The 22272-nt window shown below is 36.0% G+C and overlaps 1 protein-coding gene across 10 annotated transcripts in view; it reads left to right on the top strand.

Moving 5' to 3' along the window:
* Positions 1-22272, top strand: part of LRCH1 (leucine rich repeats and calponin homology domain containing 1) — a 124618-nt gene that overhangs the window by 61367 nt on the left and 40979 nt on the right. For 6 of the 10 annotated variants that reach the window (XR_007507912.1, XR_007507914.1, XR_007507915.1 and 3 more), the window contains exons 4-13: positions 5660-5765; positions 6277-6413; positions 7585-7712; positions 9739-9823; positions 14369-14474; positions 15986-16098; positions 17499-17566; positions 18640-18726; positions 21523-21612; positions 21724-21760. Coding sequence is in view for 4 of the 10 variants with exons in the window: in XM_049815720.1 (XP_049671677.1) it covers positions 5660-5765; positions 6277-6413; positions 7585-7712; positions 9739-9823; positions 14369-14474; positions 15986-16098; positions 17499-17566; positions 18640-18726; positions 21523-21612; positions 21724-21760 (957 nt within the window). In the remaining 6 variants the exon portion in view is untranslated. The remainder of the gene's footprint in view (positions 1-5659; positions 5766-6276; positions 6414-7584; positions 7713-9738; positions 9824-14368; positions 14475-15985; positions 16099-17498; positions 17567-18639; positions 18727-21522; positions 21613-21723; positions 21761-22272) is intronic. The other 4 variants (XR_007507913.1, XR_007507917.1, XM_049815718.1 and 1 more) reach the window with 2 other exon arrangements.

Raw genomic sequence — 22272 nt, forward strand, 5'->3', positions numbered from 1 at the left:
ATTCTATTTTCATTTTATTTCACTATTTTTGCCATAAGACCTTCCTTTCCTGGAACACCCATCTAAACAGATTTACAAAATGATTATACTCCTTTTGTTTTCAAAGCTGTCCACACAAGTACTGTTTCTGCAAGCAGTAGATCATCTATAACGTATTGTCTAGTAAATGAGAATCTGAAAAGGCAAAAATTATTTGGTACCTTAACTTAAAATTAATTTAATTGGACATGTTTTATTTAAACTTCGTGTGTGGAAAATGTATATAAGAGAATGCTTCCCTTCCTCTCCCTTTCTCTTCCTCTTTTGTATACTGTAGGCTGAGGCTCTGAATTCTCGATGGCATATGCATTATGTCTTCTGGTAATTTCTGTTCACCTTGACCTCTTAAGATACAAATTGACAAATAAACTACATTTTGACGCTGCTAATTTATTCATCGTAAAACAATGATACTTGAACTTTCTTCCAATTGCTGATATCTCTATTGACAGCATTTATCTTGCACATCTTTTTGGTATCTGAAAGTGCCTGCTTATCAAATTACTATTTTTCTAACCGTAGTTCCTCTACTAAACTGTGTTACAGAAATTGAGCTGAGCTTGCTTTAGGCCCCAGTCCTGCTACTGGTTCTTCATATGTGGAGTGAAGTGGCAACTTTGGGGCTTTTTTCCTTCTAGAATTCTTTTTGTGCAGCATCCTGTGATATCGGGCCTCTATTATTTATTACAACTGATGTGGCTGTTGATGAGGATGGGGGGGGGGGGGGGCAGTTACCTTTTCCTTTCTGGGTTATACCTGAGCTAAAGACTACCAAGTTTGTTTTGTTTGGTAAGCATTATTAATTTATCTTATTTATTATGTTATAATTTGTGTGCGTGTGTGTGTGATGGGTTTAATTAGATTACTGAAATGGTTGTGATTTAATTAACCTTCAAAAAAAATGTTAGCCTATAGCATTGTTTCTTTTGTGCTGAAAATAGATTAATAAAAGGTTATGGTTCCAGTTTTATATATAATTAAAGTTGAACTGTATTAAACACATCCTTATTTAGGGGATAGGATGACTGAAGAGATCATAAAAAATGATTGGAACCTGTTAGCTCTTGATTGCTTCTAGGTTAAATGTGGCCCAGCTTAGTGGTGGGGTGCTCGTGAAATAATAGAAAGACTTGGCCTTATTCTGTCTGGTCAAAATCACCTGTTTTCTTTGTATTAACTGAGGTCTGTGATAATATTTTCAGTAAAGAGCTGCTGAAGTGCTTTCTTATCTAATCTCCTCTCCAATTTCAAGTTTGGACCCTCCCAGTAAGGTGAACTAGCATTGCTGATGCTGGACGTGTTTCATTTATTAGTTAGAGATTGTACACAGCTTAATAGTAGCCCTTATCCTTATTTTAGAATTTTGAAAAGTAAAAAACTAAAAGCTTGAAAATCGATGTAGATTATACTTAAAGGAGTTAGGGTTGGTTTGGTTGTTTTAAACCGATCATATGTTTAAATTAACGCCTGGAATACTGGATTTTCATATTGCTTTCCAGTTACAGTATAATTTCGGTGTTACTCTGTGTCATGAAGAACACAACAATTCCTGCTCTAAAAATATTTTATGAGAGGCAATAGCAACAGATCACTTTGGTAGGCTAGAAGAATTATGAAAGCTGAAGAAGGTCTGATGCTAGTTCTTTGCAATTAGAAGGGGGTGGGGGTTAGCGAATAACAAGTTTTTGTTAAATTGGCCATGGTGCTATTCAGATGACCTGATTACTTTTTTCGATGCCACCTTGAGCGTTTGGTACATTTCCAGTGAAAAGAGTTGCATTATTTAGCTGGAAATGACTAAACTGTGTGTGCATTGGGAGAAGCAAATAGTGGTAGGATTGAGATCCGGGATCTGTATTGGCATATATAAGACAATGCAGTTTAGATAATAAGGTGATCATTGTTGTAAAATGAGTAAGAAGAAAAAAATAAAGATTAAGTCATGCTGCAGTTGTTGCACAAAACATTCAGCTGCGTGAGAGCAGTGCCAGCCCGAATAGCGTGGGGCTTCCGAGCACCACCGTGACCCAGCCCTGGGGCAAGGCTTGGTTGGTTTGGTACGGACCCAGCGCTGGGGCTGAGCTGGCCCAGGGGATCCATCCTGCGCGGTGACGGATGCCACCTGGCTGCATCCAGGTCTTGTATTACTAGGACTTTGCCAAGCACCTTCAGGTTCCCAAAGTGTTTCACAAGCTGCGTGCAGCAAAATCTGTGTATACATAGCAAATGGATTTTTGTTGTTGTTGTTATCTAACTTGTTGAAACAAATTTTACCTCTGTAGTCACTCTAGAATGATCTAAGTATAGTTTGCTGCAAATTAGGTCAGATCTTTCCAGCTAACTCCCCTTTTTCCCCCCCCTCTCCTCCAAAACAGGATAGGCAGTTCTTTTCCTATTACATGTATATATTTATATAAATTTCATACTTGTAGCATAGAATGACTTAGATATTACATGCAGTAAATTTTCAGGTATTCTTTTAAATTTTAGGGTTCTGGGTTATATAGATCTGACAGCTATCTTACAGGCATCAACATACAATTTATTGTCCCTGCAGGATATCTTAGAATTATTTGCAAAACCTACTTTTATTTGCAGCTGTGTAACTCAGTCATACCTCTACTGTCAGCCAGGAGGATGAGTGCAAAACTGGTGTGAAGATAATCTGAAACGTATTTTCCATCAAATAAAATTGGGCAGAGGTGTTTCAGTAGCTATACCCGAAACTATCAGATGTACGGTCAAATTCTGTTCTCCGTCCTACCAGGCAGTATTGCACTTCTGCCTTCTTCAGGTAACAGCCCTTTCCATCTCGGGGACAGTCCTGTCTCAGGCTGGAAGCCTTTAAATCTCTCGACTGAGATTTAGGTCTTTCACCTCGTTCACCACATCTGGGCCAGCAGCCTGACCAAGTGGGACCTGCTGCCTTCTGCTGCCTAAAAGGATCGATGTGCTCATGCACCGTGTAACTTCTTTTTTACCATTCCGTATGGCTTGTATGTCACAAGCCCTGACAGAATTCACATGCTTTTTAGGAATAACAGCTCAGTCAGGAGTCCCAAGTTTTAAAATGGATGTGAGGAGGAAGTTTTCCTCAATTTGGGTGGTTTAGATAAACTCCTGTGTGTCTGTCGATAAATATGTTAATATGGAGCCAGAGTACCGTATTTATTTTTCTGTTTGTATTAGGCTGAATTTTATTGGTTTAAGACCATTTAAACTTTACTATAAAGCAAATGGTGATGATTTTAATTTGTTTTCACGCCATTGAGCTTCACGCCATGGAAATTAATGTTAACTTCAAATACATTTCTCTAATTTGGAGAAATTGTGTTGTCATGGCAGGACATGGCATAACTGATGAGAACAAAATAAAAGTAATGCAAGCCTGAACTTCACCAAACGCTAGCCCCTTGGAACTTGAGTAGGTGTTTGCACTTCAGTTGGCTGCAGACGTCCATGAAGTGAAGTTCCAAACTGCTGGTTGCGTAGTTCCTTTAAAAAATATTAGCTTGGAAACCATAGGCATTCGACTTTGATAGTATTGCTTCCATTACTGCCAGACTAATGGGAAAGAGAAACACTGTCTCTGTCACATACACAGTCGTGAAGTCTAATAATAGTCAAGAGCATAAGTATAACTAGAAATAATGTTATAGGTCTTTGTTTTCCACGGCTATTCAAGCAAAGTAATAAAGAAAAAGTTGGACTGCAGTGTTTAGTAGGATAAAGGATACTACTGTCTCTAGAGATCTTGTGAATGCTGACATGGTGTCATAACAGATCAGTCTTAATAAGGATGTTTTGAAAGGTTGTAAGTGGACTTGTTTTTGAGGCTACACATTGCCGGGCTTTTTTTTTTTGCCTTTTTTTTTTTTTTTTCCCCTGCCCCCCACTTCCTTCCTTCTCTGTCTCTTTCCCTGACTTGTTCTGATATGTGTGCATTAAGCATACTTGGTCTAGAGTTTCTCTGCCACAAGGTGACTTTAAGTTCTGTGCTCTAAAAATTGACTGTCTAATTATGAAGTTGTTTAAAGTGTAAATTAAAAATAGGACAGTAAAGCTTTAAAAATAAATTGTCTGGGAACAGTGCAATTACCCATACTTTGTGGCAACTTGGGCAAAAGATGCACTCATTAACTGGGATTTTTAATTTCCTTGTCTAAAAGCTAAAATAATTTCCTGACTGTGTTTTGACAAGGGAAGGAAGCTTTGGCAGCAGTGAGATTCTGTTACAAGGAGAAACTTGTCTGATACAGTGCCCAGCATTGCCAGATCACATTTTGCTTTTACTATCATCTTTTGTTAACTAGTTTTTAGGCTTGAAGCTAGAGAGTTAATGCTTTTGACTAGTATTAAAGCAACTATCTTCAAAGAGATGACTTGGAAACCTGACTGAGTTCTAGAAATTTTGCAGTCTAAGACCTCCCAGATACTGTATAAATCCATTTGAAACAATCAAGAGAATAGGAGTGAGCATCCTAAAAGTATTCCATTGGCGGTTCAGGAAAATCTGGCATTACCACACGTAGCTCTCATACTATGAAATAGTGTTTCCTTTTTTAAATGCAGAAATGGAAGCATAATCGGGATATTACTCAAATTTACAGGCTGCCTGCGATGTAAGCAGAGGTTTCAATGTCCTTTTGCTTTCACATCGAGTGTAGACTGTTAGCAGCAAAAATGATAGCTAGTATCTTAAAAACTGTCGCGTTTTAGACTGACTTAATCCAAGAAGTTGATCTTTAGTACACATCATAGCAGTTTCTTATTAGCAATAGTGTTAAAGTATACTGTTTATCACCGTAACACTACTGTATATGAACATGTTGCTTGAAATTATGCTCAGTATAGCCAGACCCTATACTTTCAACTCAACTTTACAGCAGTTAGTCCTTTAGGAATGCTGCAATGAAGATGGGTTCCAGTTTCATCCAGATTATTAAACCAGTTGTATTTAGTCATCAAAATCAGACCTACTTAGAACCTGTCTAGGCACTTTAAAAGTACCTTTTACAATACTATATTGAATATCTGTGTAAAAGTAAACAAGACCTGTCTTATTTTATTATGTCCTACTATGTGATGTGATAATCCAATACGTGCCTTTCCTGAGCATCATTACAGAATGCTATTGGCGTTTCCTCTTTTTTCTTTTTTTTTCTTTTCTTTTTTTTTTTTTTTAGATTTTGTTTAAATGTTCCCTCCAGAAGAACAAGAACCTTTTTAAAAAGTCAGAGCCACACACTAGCAGTTTTACGTTTTATCCAAGCATATTTGGTTATAATTGTGGTACTGAGTTCTTCATGTGAATAAAGTTAAGAATAAAAAGATAGAACATCTTAAGCAAATGGTTTTGAATGTTTCTATACAAATTAAATTGACTTTCAAAATTAACTTACTCTCCAAATAAGAATTTGCTCTGGGTTTCAAGTAATGTATAAACATTTTCTCATGTATCTGTTTTTGCATTGTGAAGAAAGGACACAGCTGGTTGCACGTTTTCAGGTTAATAAAATGTTACAATGGTTATAGCAAATTAGCTACAATTTCACATCTGTGTTATTTAACACTTAGGAGCCAAAAGTTCATTATGTCTATTATTACTATTTTGCTGTAGGATGTCAGCTGTAATGAAATCACAGCTTTGCCACAGCAGATAGGCCAGCTGAAATCTTTAAAAGAACTGAATGTCAGAAGAAATTACCTCGAAGTTTTACCCCAAGGTAAAAACAAAGAACAAACAAAAAATCCTAATACCTTTACGGTAGATCTTTTTATTAACATTTTGAAAGTATTTTTTAATCATGTAAGTAAATATGATTAAAAAGTAGCAATTGCTTTGTGTTCAAATTTATTCCATTTGAGTTTGTAGAATATAACATTCAGTGGTACTCACTAAATAACAGTGTGTAAAGGTTTTAAAATGGATTATCTATGATTCTAGGCATCTTTTAAGCTGCACAAGTACTTACCTGTGAATGCAGTATGGGAATTGTCAGCTGAGTTTCAGGGAAAAAACCCACCTTCAAAGTATTTATTTTAAAATTTATTATCACTTGTATAACAATAACACTTTTAATTTCCCAGTATATAATGGAGTAAATGTTGATCGTATCCTGCCTGAGTTTGTATTTTTTCCTGAATGCAAAAGAAGGTTTATTCAGAAAAATTTTATTATTTTATGGCAAAAATAAATACATATATAACACCTTCTTTCTTTTTTGTTACTTTTAGAACTAGTACAGCTTCCCTTGGTAAAGTTCGACTTTTCCTGCAATAAAGTGCTTGTGATTCCAATTTGTTTTAGAAAGATGGTGCACTTACAAGTATTACTGCTTGAGAATAATCCTTTGCAGTCTCCACCAGCACAAGTAAGTAACATCTGTAATTTAAATTGTGCCTTAATATTGGGTGGATGATAACAAATTATAGCCTATAAAATGTCACCTTCTGCAATTAGAGGCTTCTGAACTTAGTCATCACAGACATTATTCGTTGATATATAAATAAGACATCGAAAATATCCTATGTTCTGTGTATGAATCTGTGCACCACTTGAACCAACGTGAGCCTAGAAGATTTCCACTGTTAGCTGCCTGTTTATTTTTGTCATCCCTGTCTGCATATGAAACTTAATGTTGGAATATGTATATAATTTTGAAAAAGAGAAGTGAGAAACTTCCTGGATAAATTTTCTCTCTGTTAATAAGAACCCATTTCTAGACGGTTCTACGAATGTAATCCACAGGAAAATTATTTTACTTTATAGTGTAAGTTTATAGGTTGTGATACACAAAGAAATCAAACTCCTGAACTGTAGGCCATGCTGAGAAATGATGATAATAAATGAATGCGTCCCGTGCTTGCTGCTTAAGGACAACTTTGTTGTTGTTGACTTACTGGACAGTGGATTCAAACTACATCTCTGAAAGCTACAATTGTTCCAGATCGACAGCTGTTGAAATACTTGAGAGTTTTTATTACATTGGAGAAATGCTTTTCATAACCAATGGTGATGCTGCTCCTAAACGCAAAAAATACAGAGCAAGTTTCAGCAAGCGTTTGAGCTAGAAGTGTGCAGTTAAAGAAAAAAAATGCTAAAATGCAGGTGAAATGCATCATAAAGATGCTTGGACACTAGTAAAAACAATGTGACTAAGAGCATAAAGGACGTGCTGATGAATTAAATGTCATTATTGACTAATTTTGGACAATAATTATTCAATTTACCCTTAGTAATAGGCCGTATGATATATTTAATCGTAATTCTTTTTTCGTGAAAAGCTCATTTGGATTTTTTAAAGTAGAATACATTCTTGTTTTCTGTCTTACTCTCTGATGGTATTCATACTAGTACACACAAATAATTAATGTGGTAATTGAAGTAGTTAGTAATTTAAAAAAATGAGTAAAATCTATTTACGTGGTAGCTATTGTGATGTTATGAGTTGGTTTTCAGGGAGTTTTACACTAAGTGACATTTGGAATAAATTATTTCTTTCATTCTAGTTATAAATCTAACTTGTTTTTCTTGTCTAACAGATTTGTACAAAGGGTAAGGTGCATATATTCAAATACCTAACTGTACAGGCCTGCCAGATTAAAACAGCAGACTCACTGTATCTTAATGCCATAGAGCAACAGCATTTGCCACAACCTGTGGAAGAGAGGTATGTATGAAAATCTCACTTAGTTTTTTCGTGTAACACTTATAAACAAAGTGAAATAAATATATTTATATCTTTACCTTCCAGAGTTTCATTTGTTTAGATGCTATTTAGAGTGTACTTTTTTGAACAGAGATTTGGTTTGCTTTAATGTATTTTATTCTAGTGAAATCCATATAAGAGTTTAGAACAAAATATTTTTAACAGTCAGTTCTGATTAAAGTTAGAAGCACATTAGGAAAGATCTTAGAAGTGAACCTTAATTTAAATCTATCCTCTTACTAGTAGACTACAGGAATATATTAAAAATAATTCAGACGGTAGTATCATTAGGTGTTGGAACTTTCTTGTAAATCCATTAACACACTAAATAAGTTTTAATTTCTTGCATTGTTTTGTGATTTAGATAGTCATACATCCGTCACATAGTTGTTTTAAGCTTTTTTATTCGTCCAGAGGCTTTTATCCATCCAGCAAAGAGAACTGCATGAATGTTGGGATCCTTTTAAAGTGAAATGTGCTAATTTGTTAGCAAAATGAAAGACAAAATCTTTAATGTCTTGCATCAAACATCTAGGAAATGTCATCTTGTATTGTGGCTTAAGGAAAGGAACTAGATACGAAACAGCTCCTTTCAATGAGAATCTCCATAGCTAATTGGAAACCAGCGTTTAGTCAGCTCTTTCTTTGCTAACATGGGAGGTATAATATAAACAATCAGAGAAAGTATGATAGTGTCTTATTTTTGGAGAGAAGTACTCAATAAAAACGAAGTGTTAATGTAAATAAAAATGGAGATGTTGCTGATAACACCCTGGGGGGAAAAAAAAAAAAGAACTGTTACAGAATCTCCCTTTCAGTCATCTAGGCAAGGTTTCAAGCACATTTTTTTCCTCCATGTATGTTTGGAAACACCTTTGTGAATTTCTGTCAGATAAATGCTAAAGGTGGGAAGAATCCAGGATGAAGAGTAAGTTTTCCATTTGGGAAACACCTGCTTGTTTTCTGTTTTGTTCTTTTAGTGTATAAGAGAAGTGACAGGAATGTCAGATCCTGGATGGCATTTTGGTTATGTAGGAGCATACAGGTTAGGGTCAGGGGATAGTACGGAGTAGGCGCCAGTTGGTAACTAACAGCCTAATGTCTATCACGCAATAATAACCAAACTTTTATTTTAGAGAATAACTTCAGAGTTCTAAAGAAAAAACGAACCCAGTTAGGATTTCCATAGGCACTTTCTACACAAAATCCTTAGTGTTTACTAATAAGAAATAATTTAAGATTAGGGTTAATCAGATACCTTATTCACGTGAAGACTGATAAAGTTCTTTTTTAAATTGCTGTGTCAGTCTGAATTCAGTGTTATAGCTTTCAGGATTGCAAATGAGGGGATAATAAAGCATATTTTAAAAAAAGTTAGATGATGAGAGTTTTGCATCTAGTAGCGTACTTTAAAATGAGTAGAGGTCATATTAGGTAATGAAACTAGAAGAGAGAGCATTTGTCATTATTCTAGTAATTTTCTTAAAAACCTAAATTTCAAAGTCTATTTTAAAGCACCAGAAGGAGGTTTCTGTGTTAATAATTACTTCAAGCCGCAGGGAGATATCAGTTCATTTTTAATGCATCAATCGTTACAGTTAAATCAGTTGACTCCAGTTTGAGTTCAACTAGTTTAGTCGCTTATCCCATGGCTAAATGACTTCAGACTCCTGTGCTACTTAGCTAGTAACTAAGCATTTTTACCTACTATATAGACAAAAGCAAGCTTTACAGCACATTATTTCTGTTGTTTTCATTAATCCTTAGGCTAGCCAGCCATTCCATCTGATCTATTTTACTATCACCAGACTGCAGATTTGTAGTTTTTAACCATACTAAGCTATTTCACCCTCTACCATTAAGCCTGGCTGGAATTTTGCTTTGATTTAAGTAAAACCAGGACAGAATTCTAACGGTAAATACTACGATAGCTTTTTATTGATTTTTTTTTAAAAAAAAATTTATTTTATTTTTTATTCACATCTAGCATTGATGACATCTACCCAAGTAAAAAGGACTCAGATTCAGGAGTTGGTAGTGATAATGGTGATAAACGTTTGTCAGCAACAGAGGTAAGTTGCCTGAATTCTGTGTCCAGCTCCCCTTCCAGCACCCATATTTTTGACTATATTTTAAGTTGGGTAACAATGTGAATACATTTTTAGCCATCAAAACTGTGCAACCACATCCTTGGCATGAATGTCTTGCTAAGAAATGGATAAAACAAAGATAAAAGGAGGCTGGGGTGGGGTTTTGTTGGGTTTTGGGGTTTTTTTTGTTGTTGTTTTTTTTTTTTCCCTCTGTACGCTTTCTGGTGAGGGCAGGGAGATACTTGCTTACACATGTTCAGCAACCTACCAATAGTGAAAATTCACTACAGTTTTCGGGCAGTTTAGATAATCTAGAGGATGAGGGCCACACCAGAATGCACGTCTGCTGTTTCCAATGAAGTAAATGTCATAACAGTTACACGCCTGGCTGCTGCTCCCATGTTTTCTCTTTGACTGATGACTTTTTCCTGTTGGGAATTAAGAGGAGTTCAGTCTGCCCAGTCCTGGTATGTTCTGTGGTGTTGTGGTTATGGCAGTTTGCTGTAGCGTAGGAACTTCAGAAACTTTGCAGATCTTAATGCCTTTACGTGCTCTGGCAGTTAGGCAGTGCTGGAAATAAACCTTCAGAATTTTTTCTGAACTGTGTTATCTGACTGAGCAAAGAAAAAGGATGGCTTTCCTAAGACTAATGTCCTAAGCAGTTAGAGCTGACTTTCCTAGACCTTTTTTCTGAGGCACTGCTCAGCTGAACAGGGCACTAAATCTAGTTGGACTTGAACTGGGTAAATAATGATAAATAAGTAAATAATTTGCAGAATAATTCAGTGATGATCTTTCTGAAATGAACAAATAATGGGATTTGTGGTCTGACTTGATGGGAAGTATTCAGGTCACAATAAAAGAATGAGCTTTGTGCTGCTTAAAATAATTATACACTGATTCTTTAGTGTTTTTCGCCTCCTTTGAGGAAAAGAGATTCTGTTGCTTTTGAAACAAATGTATAAAGAATCAAGCTTAGATACTGAATTTGTAGTTACTAAAAAGCAAATTGAAAGTGAATCCACTTACACACTGATTGGTCTTTTAAATACAAAAGCACTTAAAACCCCACAGGGATTTCCAAGTATTTGGCTAAGGTTCTTGCTAGCTAGAAATGAAGCAGAATTACTGGGATTTCTAGCCAGACTTCCAATGGTTTCCCTCTAGTTGTAAGAGCATACAGCCCATTCAGGGATGCTTACAAACTGTTTTGCCATTCTTACACTTCCTGAAACTGAGTTAGCTTGTTAATGAAACTGTTATTCCAGAATTTCCTCTTTAGCTATAAATAACACCTTTAGAAAATAGATCATCTTTCCTGTAATCAAAATGTAGCAATCTGAATGCTGCAAAAAAATTTTTTAAAGACAACCAACAGTGAACCGATCCATTTTTTATTAGCACAAAAGTTTTTTATATGAGAGCTATTTACTCGTTCCATCCCTGCCTGATTATTGCTCTACTATTAAGGAGAAAATAGATGCTGAGATCTGTAATCCCAAATGTATTTGGTAGTAAATTCACCACTCAGTTTTCCTTCTGATGCGATCTTTAATACCCGTGTTACACATGAGAATTGCGCAATATTAGCATGTTGTGAATACAGATTCACGCATGTTGTTAATTACAATCTACATACCAAACATTAGATAAACATTAAATGATAGGTCGTAAAGTGGTCATTAAAACACATTTTTGGAGGATTTTTATAAATACATCAGACGTATAGAAACAAACTACAGTTTAGTCTGAATGCCAGTGGCCGTTGAGTTTCAGCTCTTTTACAGAAAAATACTACAATGTCATTTTGCATTTGTGTAACTTAAAAACAGTAACTTAAATAAATCACTTGTTTGAAAACGAATGTATTTTTTAGGAAGCTTGCTAATTAGCTTTGGGCGCATACACATAGGAGGGGAGTTCTTGCTGAACAATTTACCTATTTCTGTCTGGCTTGTTGGTAGGGTAATTTCAGGGTCAATTCTTCAGAGCTATAGTCCTTTTCTGCATTTCAAGTGAAAGTTATCTTGTAGCGTTCTGCAAAGTTGATCACGGCAACTTGAAGGCAAATTCTGATTTAAGGTAGTGCACTCACGTACCTCATCTTTTAGGAACAGTGTAGCATTTTGATTTATTTTCCACCTCCCTTTGACTGTATTTTTTCCTTAGTTAAAATTCATCAGAACAAGAGGGTACTTGTTAAGACCCAGTTGGTGTCCCAGCTTTATTACCGATAAGTGACACATTAGTACCAGCAAGAATGTCTATGAAGATTCTTTCAAAATGCATCACCTGAATTCAGTGTTAGAATAATGTTAGGTATTTTTTATTCTTATATGTCTATTGTCTTCTGTTGCTGGCTGAATAAAAATAAAACTGTGGACGAAGGAAGTGAGACACGGTATTTCACCTGTGAAGGAGCAATACTTTTGTATTATCGCAGGCTGCTTTGGATAGTTTCTATTTCATGGTATACTGGCAGGAAACACCTGGAAAATCAATTGCAGAATTCTGTAGGCTCAGAAAGCGAGACGTAGCCTGTTAAAGGAATGATTTTCTGTTTCCAAATTGAATGGCCCATGGCTTTTTTTTACACCAACATGCCAAAATATTTTCCTAAAAGCTGTATGTGTTGCTCTGCTGAGAAAAAAATCTTGCCTGTTTTAGCATTCAGAACTTGTAATAATGTGTATAAGAACATTTTACTATAGTATTTTCAAATCATAGTTGTGAAATTAACAAAACGTGAATCTTTGATCTAGGGTAACTAAATTTAATGCTTAAATGTCACATGAGATACAGTCTGAAAGAAAGAGAAGGAACTTCACAGTAACCTTGGTTGTCTGAACAAATTTATACTGTCTATGTCCCTTTTTTTTTTTTTTTTTTTTTTAGTAAAAGCTGTTGGATTGTCATTGTATCAGGTCTAAAAACGAGTGACTTCTGCTTAGACTACTTGGAGCGTGGTTTGTTTATTTTCTGTTTGAGATACTAATTTGTTTCATTTTAAAATAAAATTTATTTTAAAATTTAAAAATGATTTCAAAAGTTGACAAATAGGAACAGTACTGCAACATTAGTTCACTTCATTATAAAGCTTCGTTATTTTGATAAGGCTTTATCAAGTCCCTGAACATCCTTTTGAATTTTCTCTTTAAGCAGAAGAATACAGCCAGTGAATTCATAGAGTTAATAACATGCAGTTTATTCATAAAGAAGAACATTTATGGTGGTCCACATTTACAAAACGTGTTAAGTCCATGGTATTCTTGGCAAACAGGAATAACAATGTGTATTTTCAATAGTTTTTTAAGTGCAAAGCAGATTTGCTCCATCCTTTATCACAAACCTTAGCTTCAGGATTTTAAAAAAATATTTTTGTATGGAATATGAACATATAAAGGTAGCAAGAACGGGATAATTCTGCTTGAAGCTAGCAGCTGTGGGAAGGAATAATGGATTGGATGTAACAATCTCCCATTCCATTGCGGATCTGGTGTTACAGTTGGCTGAACTGATAAAGAGGCACATACCATTTCCTTAAAAATACATATTCTTAAAGGCTATGGAACAAACTGCTATATATGTATTGTAGCACTTATAATTACAGACTACATGAACAGAATAGGTACGCGCAGAGTGGCGAGTTCCAGAAACACAGCGCATCTAACGAATGAGCAACGCCAGTGGGTTTGCTGGGAAATGCATTTGCAGAGCTCTGAAAGGCTGTTGTAATGGTAAGCTCTCTCAGGAGAGCAAGAATAAAAACCCGACCTCTTCTGCAGACGGTGTTTTTGCTGTAGTTCACCTCGGGAGAGAACGTGAGCAGGAACAGCCGTGCCCTAGTGGCGTGGGACAGAAGCGAAGGCGGTGAAGTGTCGGCGCTTCTTTGCGTAGCTGCTATCCGTAAAGTCGTAGACAAGATAAGCTTGTAGAGAAAAGTAATGAGTTTTAGTGTACCAACTAATACGGCCGAAAAAAATGAATGCGCTTTTAAGTCAAGGAATGAAAGCCAGCGGAGTTTCTGCTTTTTTTCAGCTCCACCGGTTAGTCTAATAAAAGGTGTTGCCTCAGCCTACGAAGTTCATCTTGCTTGCTTTAGGCACTAAATTAACAAGCCGCAGGGTAAAGCAGGGAAGAAGAGTCGTGGAGGGAAAGCGAAAAGGACTGTGATACGAGGCTCGGTTTTCCTACAGACTTCGGTGGCTACGAGGAGCCTCTATTTTCAGCTGTCCCGGGAAATCGCACAGAGAGGAGCGCAGTGGAGCGGTGTCGCTGCAGGGAGAGGACTAGTGCAGCGAGGAGGGTAGGGAAAGAGGAGAGATTAATTGTTCTGCTTGGTCAGCCTCCTGTCAGGATGTATTCAGCACGACTACAGCTTCCTACAACAGGGTTTGGTCATGTTAGACGCTTTGGTATCCTCTCCCATATTAGTTTGCCACTCTTAAGTGAGCACTCTTCTTAATATGTATGTTTTTATCTCTCTTGGTTTGAGCTGAAAGCAGCATTTCTCTTGTTTCTTCTTAGCCTTCTGATGAAGATACTATCAGCTTTAATGTTCCAATGTCGGACATCGTGGAAGAAGATCAGGTTGTAAAGGAAGATTCAGGTCACCATGCTAACTCAAGAAAAGGTTGGAACGTAAAAAAAGTGGAAGTTAAATGCAGGGAAATTCTGGCGATAATTCCATGTATAAGACTAAATTCAGTTTGCAAAAGTCACAACCCAACAAACATCAATCTTTCAGGAGTCTACAAAGTCTGTCATCTTTAAGTGAAATCCATTTTATTTACTGCTTTATTTACCCCTTGGAATTTTCAGTGTTTAATTTTGCTCTGGATAAATACCTTATTAAATTGATTTTTCTTGCTGATGTTCTAGTTGATCAACAGGTATTTTTGCCACCCTATGCACTTTAATTTTTTTTGTAAGAAATGCCTACCTACCCAAAAGGCTTTGAGCATGCGTATGCAGTCATGTAAAAAAGAAGAAAAAGTATGCTACTTAGAACATTTTTAACTATACTGAATTGAGATCCTTATAGTTGTTTTCCGTAGCAATTCCAATGAACTTGTTACACCTTGTCTCAAGAGTTAGTAAGTTTTGGTTCTGACTTGGGGAAGAAAAGTGAGAGACGGTTTAAACCACGCTTCCCAACCAGTGATATCAATGTATAATAACTTATCAAGTGCTAACTCAGATTTTGCGTTAGCTATGTACAAAAGCAGAGTCCCTTTCTCTGGTTGGACAGAATGTGTATCTAAAGCTTTATTAATCAAAGTCAGCATTACCTCTGCAAGCAAGTAAATCTCTTCAGGTTTTGAGAGAAGGTGTAATTTTATATAAATTTTATTAAAGTAACTTACATTTTTCTAAATTATATCTACGTACTGATAAACAATGTTTCTCCAAGGTCTGCACATACTGATGATAAATGGCAGGATGAAGTCAGTGAGTAGCATATGCATACGCATAAATAGGAGATCAGCCTTTGCCCAGTGTTACATACTGGGTTAAATGAACTTCAGTTGAGATACTCATCAGAATTCAGGAGAATACGAAGTGAGATAGTAAGAGCATTACGTCCTACAGTGTTTATTAGCAAACTGACGAGAGTAAGTTGTAGGATCGGACCACTTCAAACAGGAGAAAATTCTTACTGCCGCATGCCCCTGGAAATAGTATACGTAAGCAAGAGATTGGCATAGGCTCTGAAGGCTCTGAATCATTTTGTTTGACTTCTGCTAAGAGTTTGAGTGTTTGTTACAGCATAATAACTCTGAAGTTGCATTAAACTGCAAGTCACTGGCTGAGACATCTGAATGTCTTAAAATACTCTGCAGCTGTCCAGCTGTGCTCTGGTAGCGGTACTGGCAAGACATCCTTGGTGTAGTTCAAAACTGACTCCATTAATGCCGGTTGTGGTGCTTCTGATCTACAACTGTATGAGCCCAGGGTATTGATTTATTACAACCTTGAAATGCATTGGCATCACTCCTTACAATGCAAAGGTCTTAACCTGTTTGAAGTTTTTAATACACTTCAAATTTAAGCTTTGTTTTTGAGCTCTGTAATTTAATACACTTAAATTATGTTGAGTAACAAATGTTGAGCTTCTTTCTTTTTTTTTATTGTTGTTATTAGTGGAATTCCATCAAGGATCTTCTCACCTGATTGTCAATGATAAGTCAAGAGAAACAGGAAACGAGTTTAATGAATCGGATACTCTTACTACTGAATTTATGAGTTACATTAAGGCAAGTTTGTGACAATTTTAAATGGGGGGAAATATCTTCACTAGTGTCATAAGCATAGAGCAAACAAGAGTGACAAACTGCAGACATTTTAATGAATAAGAGACCACAATTGATACTCTTTATCATAAAAGATACAGAAGGCAAAAATAAGCAGGTAGGTTTAAAGTTATAATTAATCTAGGAGGTCAATTTACCTGTAACTCTTTCTAGTATATGTGAGAGTTATCCTTTAACTGTATTTAAGGCTTTAAGAAAAAGTGCCAGGTATGATCTGTACTATTTGCTTTATAGTTTGAATTGAGCAATTTTTGCATTTGTTACATTAGTCAAATCCAGGGGAGGATGAAAGTGGAGTAAGTGCTGCATTTTGGTCAACTTACGTGTGCGCTTATGGGAAAAATCATGTACTTTGTTCCTATAAGGAGAAGAAATAGAAAAAAGAAGGGCTTTATTCATTCTACTGGGGATTGGCACTGGGAAATGGGCCACTTTCGGGGTATGTTAGAGAAGCTGGTACACCCCTCAGTGACGCATCTTGCAGAGTTGGATAGCATTTATTGGTACGGGGTGATGCGACCGATGTGCCAAACGCATGACATAAAAGAGGATAAGTCTTTCTGTTTTCTGCTGTTCATTCTCTACTAGCAGAAATGCGCATCTGTTCAGAGAGCTTCTGTCTTTACTGGCAGCTGAACTAGTTCAGTGTTCTCCCTATCTGAGATGAAAGAGAAAAGAAAATTGCAAAGCACAAAATGGAAGCATGAAAGAATCAAGTTTTCTAATAAGTAGCACTTCATAGTTATACGTAGGACAGCGAGAGCTATAATTTATGCCTACATTCAACCCAAAATAACTGGCTGACTGACATGAATTCTTCCATGCAGTTTTTGTTCTGATTTGTTTTAAAAAAAAATAATTCATGGCTTTTAAAATTTTCAAGTAGGAATCCTGTTAATAATTATGGATGAAGTATGTAATTGCTACTGCTTGCGTATTTGGAATTTGCTTGTTCTGTAAACAAATCTGGCTGTGGTAGGAGAGCAAGTATGGGGAGAGTTAAGGTTGTGCTTAATTGAAGCACTGTTTGCATACACCAGAAAGGCACAAATGAAATCTGGGACATAGAATAAAGAATTCTCATGCTGCTTGACTTTCTTTTTTACCGTTAAAGGAGGGTAAGGGCTGTTGACCTCAATAAAATCTGAACGGTGAATAGAAAGATCTTGTAATCAGTATCTTAAAAGGGGGTAGGGTGAGGAGTGGAGCAGAAGTGTTGGATTGTTTCAACTAGCCACCCTAAACTGTTACATAAATTAGGTCAGTGCTGAGTCTGAAAGCAAAATTTATCTGCCTACTGAATTGCAAAGTTCAGTTCTCAATATCACTTTGTCTGCTTACAGAGCAGAGCAGCAGAATGTGATGAATTATTGAGAATAGAAGAGGACACACAATGGCAAACAGACGAAATGTAAGTATTTTTTATGTATCTGTAAGTAATTAGCTGTGTCATTTAATTAGATTGACGAGAATTGGCAATTCCTTATCAGTTAATAATTTTGTAGACTTGGAGGCATGACAGAAGCACAGCCTTGCACTTTGCGTGCACTCAGTGTTTTATACATTATTGCCAAATAGAGCAGATGTTATATTACAACTGATTAATTTGTATGCACCAATAATGCTGTAATTTTTTTACGTGTGTAGAATGCAAGCTTTTTAATGAGGTATTTTGATATTTAGTATGTTAATGGCATTGGTAAAAAAGGATTTTATTAAAAATTGTAAGATCTAAATTTAATGTACATTTTAAAATTTTTAATTTAATTGGGAAAAAATCCCTTGGTCTTTTTTCTTCTTTTGTCGTTATTTTAACCCTGAAGCAATCATGAATTCATAGATACTAATTCAAGAGCAGAGCAAGTGAACATCAGTCGCTGAGGCGAGTGCCTAAGAAAAGGGGATTTAACATGACAATGTACTGTGAAGTAGTCACTCATCAGAACAGTGGAGTCCTATATGATTTAAAAACAAAAACTGAAGGAAGGGAGGAATATGTGCTTTCTGAAAGAGCCTTACTGGCAGAACTAACAGGAGATTGTGTTTCTAAACCCCCAAAAGAACTACAAATATCGAAAAGCAAAAGAAAGCATGCTGGTCCATTAAAAGAATCATTGTATTGAGTATTTATATTAAAACAGTACATGTGATGAGTGCAGTTAATAAAAGTCAAATACTGGTAAATAAATTTTCAATTTTAGAAGTCAGTCTGTTTAATTGAATGCTAAAAGTTTTAGTTCATCACATTTGTTTAGTGTGTATGTATTAGGTTGGGGGGGCTTTGGTAAGGACAAAGCGCTGGAGAATTTTTTCAGAAGAAATTCTTTTCGTAAGTTCAGCACATGCTAGTGTGCACAGAGGCTGGTTTTTCCCCTCTGTAGTGTTTGCGTGCCAGTTGGAAGCTACAGCTCAAACTGAAATTCAGACTACCCTTGATAATTGCTGTTGTACCTCTTTTTTGAATGCTTTTGTTTTCCGTTATAGAATAAATTTATCAGAAGACCAAACTATTGATATAGCAATGATAGAGCAACTAAGAGAAGCAGTAGATTTATTACAAGATCCCAACAGGTATGCTTACAATAGCTAATGTATTAATGTAATGTATTTAACATTTTTGTGAATTACTTTTAGAGTTCTTTTTTAACTGATAATTGAAAGTTCTCTGGAGTTACGCAGTGCTTTGTTAGCATACTGATGTTTTTCAGGAGGCGCTTAGATAGTTAAGAAGGAAACTTGCATTCTCTTTCTGACTATCTAGACGAGGATCCCAGTACATTAAGAAGGATTTCAGGTATAAAAGAAACCTAAATTTAGAAGTGGAGACACCCCTTAACCATTCATTTCGTGTACACTACTGTGGTTTTCTGAAGTTTTGTCTAGGATTGCCACATTTCTTCTAGGAACCATAAACTCTCCTCTACTTATTCGTGCTTGGTTTATTTTGTGGGAGTGGAGAAGGTCTTCTGGCCCAGCTTCATCCCAACTTAACGGAGCACAAAAAGGAGGTGCCTGAATTCGTGGTGGAGTTTCTGTAGTCTCCCTCTGAAAGCAAAAGGAGAAAGAGGAAGAAGCAGCTAGAGAAAGTTACTTCGATTTCCCCTGACTACGGAAGGCAAGGTTTTATAATTTAGGTGCCTGTTTTAAGTGGCTAAAGTCGGGTGGAATGACTCTGGATCTGTGAATAAACAAAAGAATAAGTATTTAAAAGGAAATAAATGCTTGTCCTGCTGAAAAGGACTGACAAGAGTGGTGTAAGTAGTTCTGTCCAGATGCTTTTCTTTGTGTAATCACCTTCAGAAATCAATTGAGTTAATTTCTAAACTAGGTAACTTGTATTTCTTCATTACTTCTATGAGGTAGTTGGTTTACAGCTTCATTTCACTGAAGACTTAGAAACCTCCTTGTCCCTTCCATCCTTAAGTATCCTTGTTTCTTCTTCCTCCCTTGGCCAGTTTGCCGTAGATCTTTGTTCTTGTGACTATACTGGTTTTTTAGTTTAAATGTCTATTTTAATACTGCTTTTTCACTTAGCAGATCTTTGTACTTTTTAGGACAGAAATTCACTCCTGTTAGTATTTCTAGAGGGACAATTAGCTGGCTTTATTTTGAATCATATAAAGAATTACTTGAATTCTTGACTCGTGATTCAAGTATTTAGTATATAAGTATTTTTGCTTAATAAAAAGTCATATAAATTAGGAAAGCTTTTTGGTTCCTGTGGCTTCTGTGAGATAATATACTATTGCTTCTGCAGCTCATATGAGGCTTATTACTTTGTGGGAGATGTGTTGCAATTAAAAAAGGAAAAAAGTCTCGTGTGGAGAAAAGTGACATTTAAAAAATTTCAGTTAGCCTTATAAATGTTGTCATTTTGGTTTTTGTCAGATATTGCCCCATTATTTCCTAAATATTTCATTTTTCTTATTAAATTATTAAAAGGGCAATAAAATACAGAAAATTAATCTGTTTCTCCATGAATATTCATATGTGCTTTCATTAGTAACACTATAGTAAATTTGAAATGTGGCTTTTAAAAATGGCTTATGTCATGCACGTCTGTATTTTTCTACTGCTTTTTTACATAGGGGTGTTGTTGTTTTTTTTTCTTTTGTGGCTTCACTTTCTTTTTCTAACCTTAAGATAGGAGTATTTAATTTACTGAGCACTATACAGGCTTTTCAATGTACATCTCCCATATGTTAACATCCAGACTTACCTAGCAAGATATACCTGGGTGCCTGGTACTTGCCAAATGATGCTGTAGGCTTTCAATCCTCTGAGCCATGGGCTCCTCATCATTTCTTTTATAATTACTGGATTACATGCCAGTTTGTTATATGCTTGCGTTATGTAAAGCAGTGTGAGAAAAAATTATTTTTCATACTGAATAGTTTTTTGTGTCTTTATTCAGATCGACAGAGGCATTTACATGCTTCCATTGCTCCGTAGTTTAAGATGCACAAAAGCTTTCATGTGCTTTTAACTTAAACCTAGAGCATGTAAAAAAATTATAACTTTCCCCAAAGCGGTTTCCTTTGTGCATCACTATAACCCTAATCACCTGGTCAGGATAACCTAGCTGAAATAACTAACTCTAACCAGAATTATCCTTATCTCCCACTGAAGGCCATTTAGGAGTTAGAAAGAGAAATCACCGTAGGGGCTGAAACAGCAGGCGATGCTGACACACCTAATGTGCTGACTAGAGTTCAGGGTGGAACGTGTCAGTTGGAGCTATTTTCGCTCATGGAGATGGCAAAACGGTAAAACGCTCGTCCAGTTACCGTTGTCCTAGCGTTCTGCAGAGTTTCAAATCTGCATACCCTATATGCACATAAGCAGCATTTAAGTTCTGGGAAGGAAAAAGATTTCAGACTCAAGCTTTTTCAGTATTTTCAGATCTTTGCTTCGTATTCCTATATTCGCTTTCCTACATTCCCTGCTTTCTTTCAGATCATTGTCTGTTGTAAATTTATCGTTGCACTGCTTTATTTTCGTCCACTGTAAATTAAATTTGAATGTCTAACCGGGGCAGTGGCTCCTATTTGAACATATGGAGGTTGGATATAGAAATCTACAGTCTTCCAGATAATGGCACGGTTGTTGGTAGTAAAGAGGTCCTTTTGTTTTGATACAAACCATTACTCAGAGTGACATTTTGCAGATGAAAGCATTAATGTTGCTTTGACCGAACTGGTGACAGTGAAGCATCAGGAGGCATTTCAAAAAGTTCTTAAGAGATAACACTGAGCATGTTAAAACCATGACTATAAAAGTATTTCGTATATCCATTTGTTTAAATACTGAACAGAATGGTTACCAAAACTATACCCCAGTGCAATGTTTTTATTTCAAACCTTGCAGATTAAGCATGGATATTTCAGAGAGCAGTGGTGTGAATCTGTATCCCATGGAACCAGCAACAGCTTTAGAATTTCAGGAGTCTACAGTAAAGTGTGTTTATCTACCTTTTTTAGAAAAAAAATAATGCATTTGTTAGATTAATCGTATTCAAGTTTCTACACAATGAATTACATCTTTGCATTTGTTTATCTTTATACATAGCGGTCAAATGCAGATGGAGATGTCTTCCCTTGGTCAGGTACGTTAATGAGTATATTATTACAAAATATTTGGGGGGGAATGACAGGAAATGAGCCAACAATTTCATCAATTATTAATCTACCAAGTAGGGAAGGGAAAAATTTAGTAGGCTGGAGGACAAAACTAATTCTTCTTTAACATTTTTATGGAATTGTTTTTATTTTTTTTATATTTGTATAAATAATTTTTTTCTGGGTTTATCAGTTACTTTTTCATCTTAGTTTTTTTTCCCCACGTGTGACTCATGTATGCCAGTTCATAGCTCAGCTATGCATATTCATCTACGATCCCAACCCCCCCTTATCTCCCTGTTCTGGAGTAGGAAAACAGTACGTTCATTAAAGATAACACCAAAACATTTTGTAAACTAAAAATCAGTGTTTTCCCAGAGCACTCTCACTACAGTTACAGAGAGTATATGAAGTATGATTTGGAATTTTACAGTGTGATATATGCTGCTTATTATTTGATCTGTATCCTGACTGGTGAACTGATATTCTTTAGGAAGTA

This window comes from Accipiter gentilis, chromosome 13 (genome assembly GCF_929443795.1).
Source record: "Accipiter gentilis chromosome 13, bAccGen1.1, whole genome shotgun sequence".
Lineage (NCBI taxonomy): Eukaryota > Metazoa > Chordata > Aves > Accipitriformes > Accipitridae > Astur > Astur gentilis.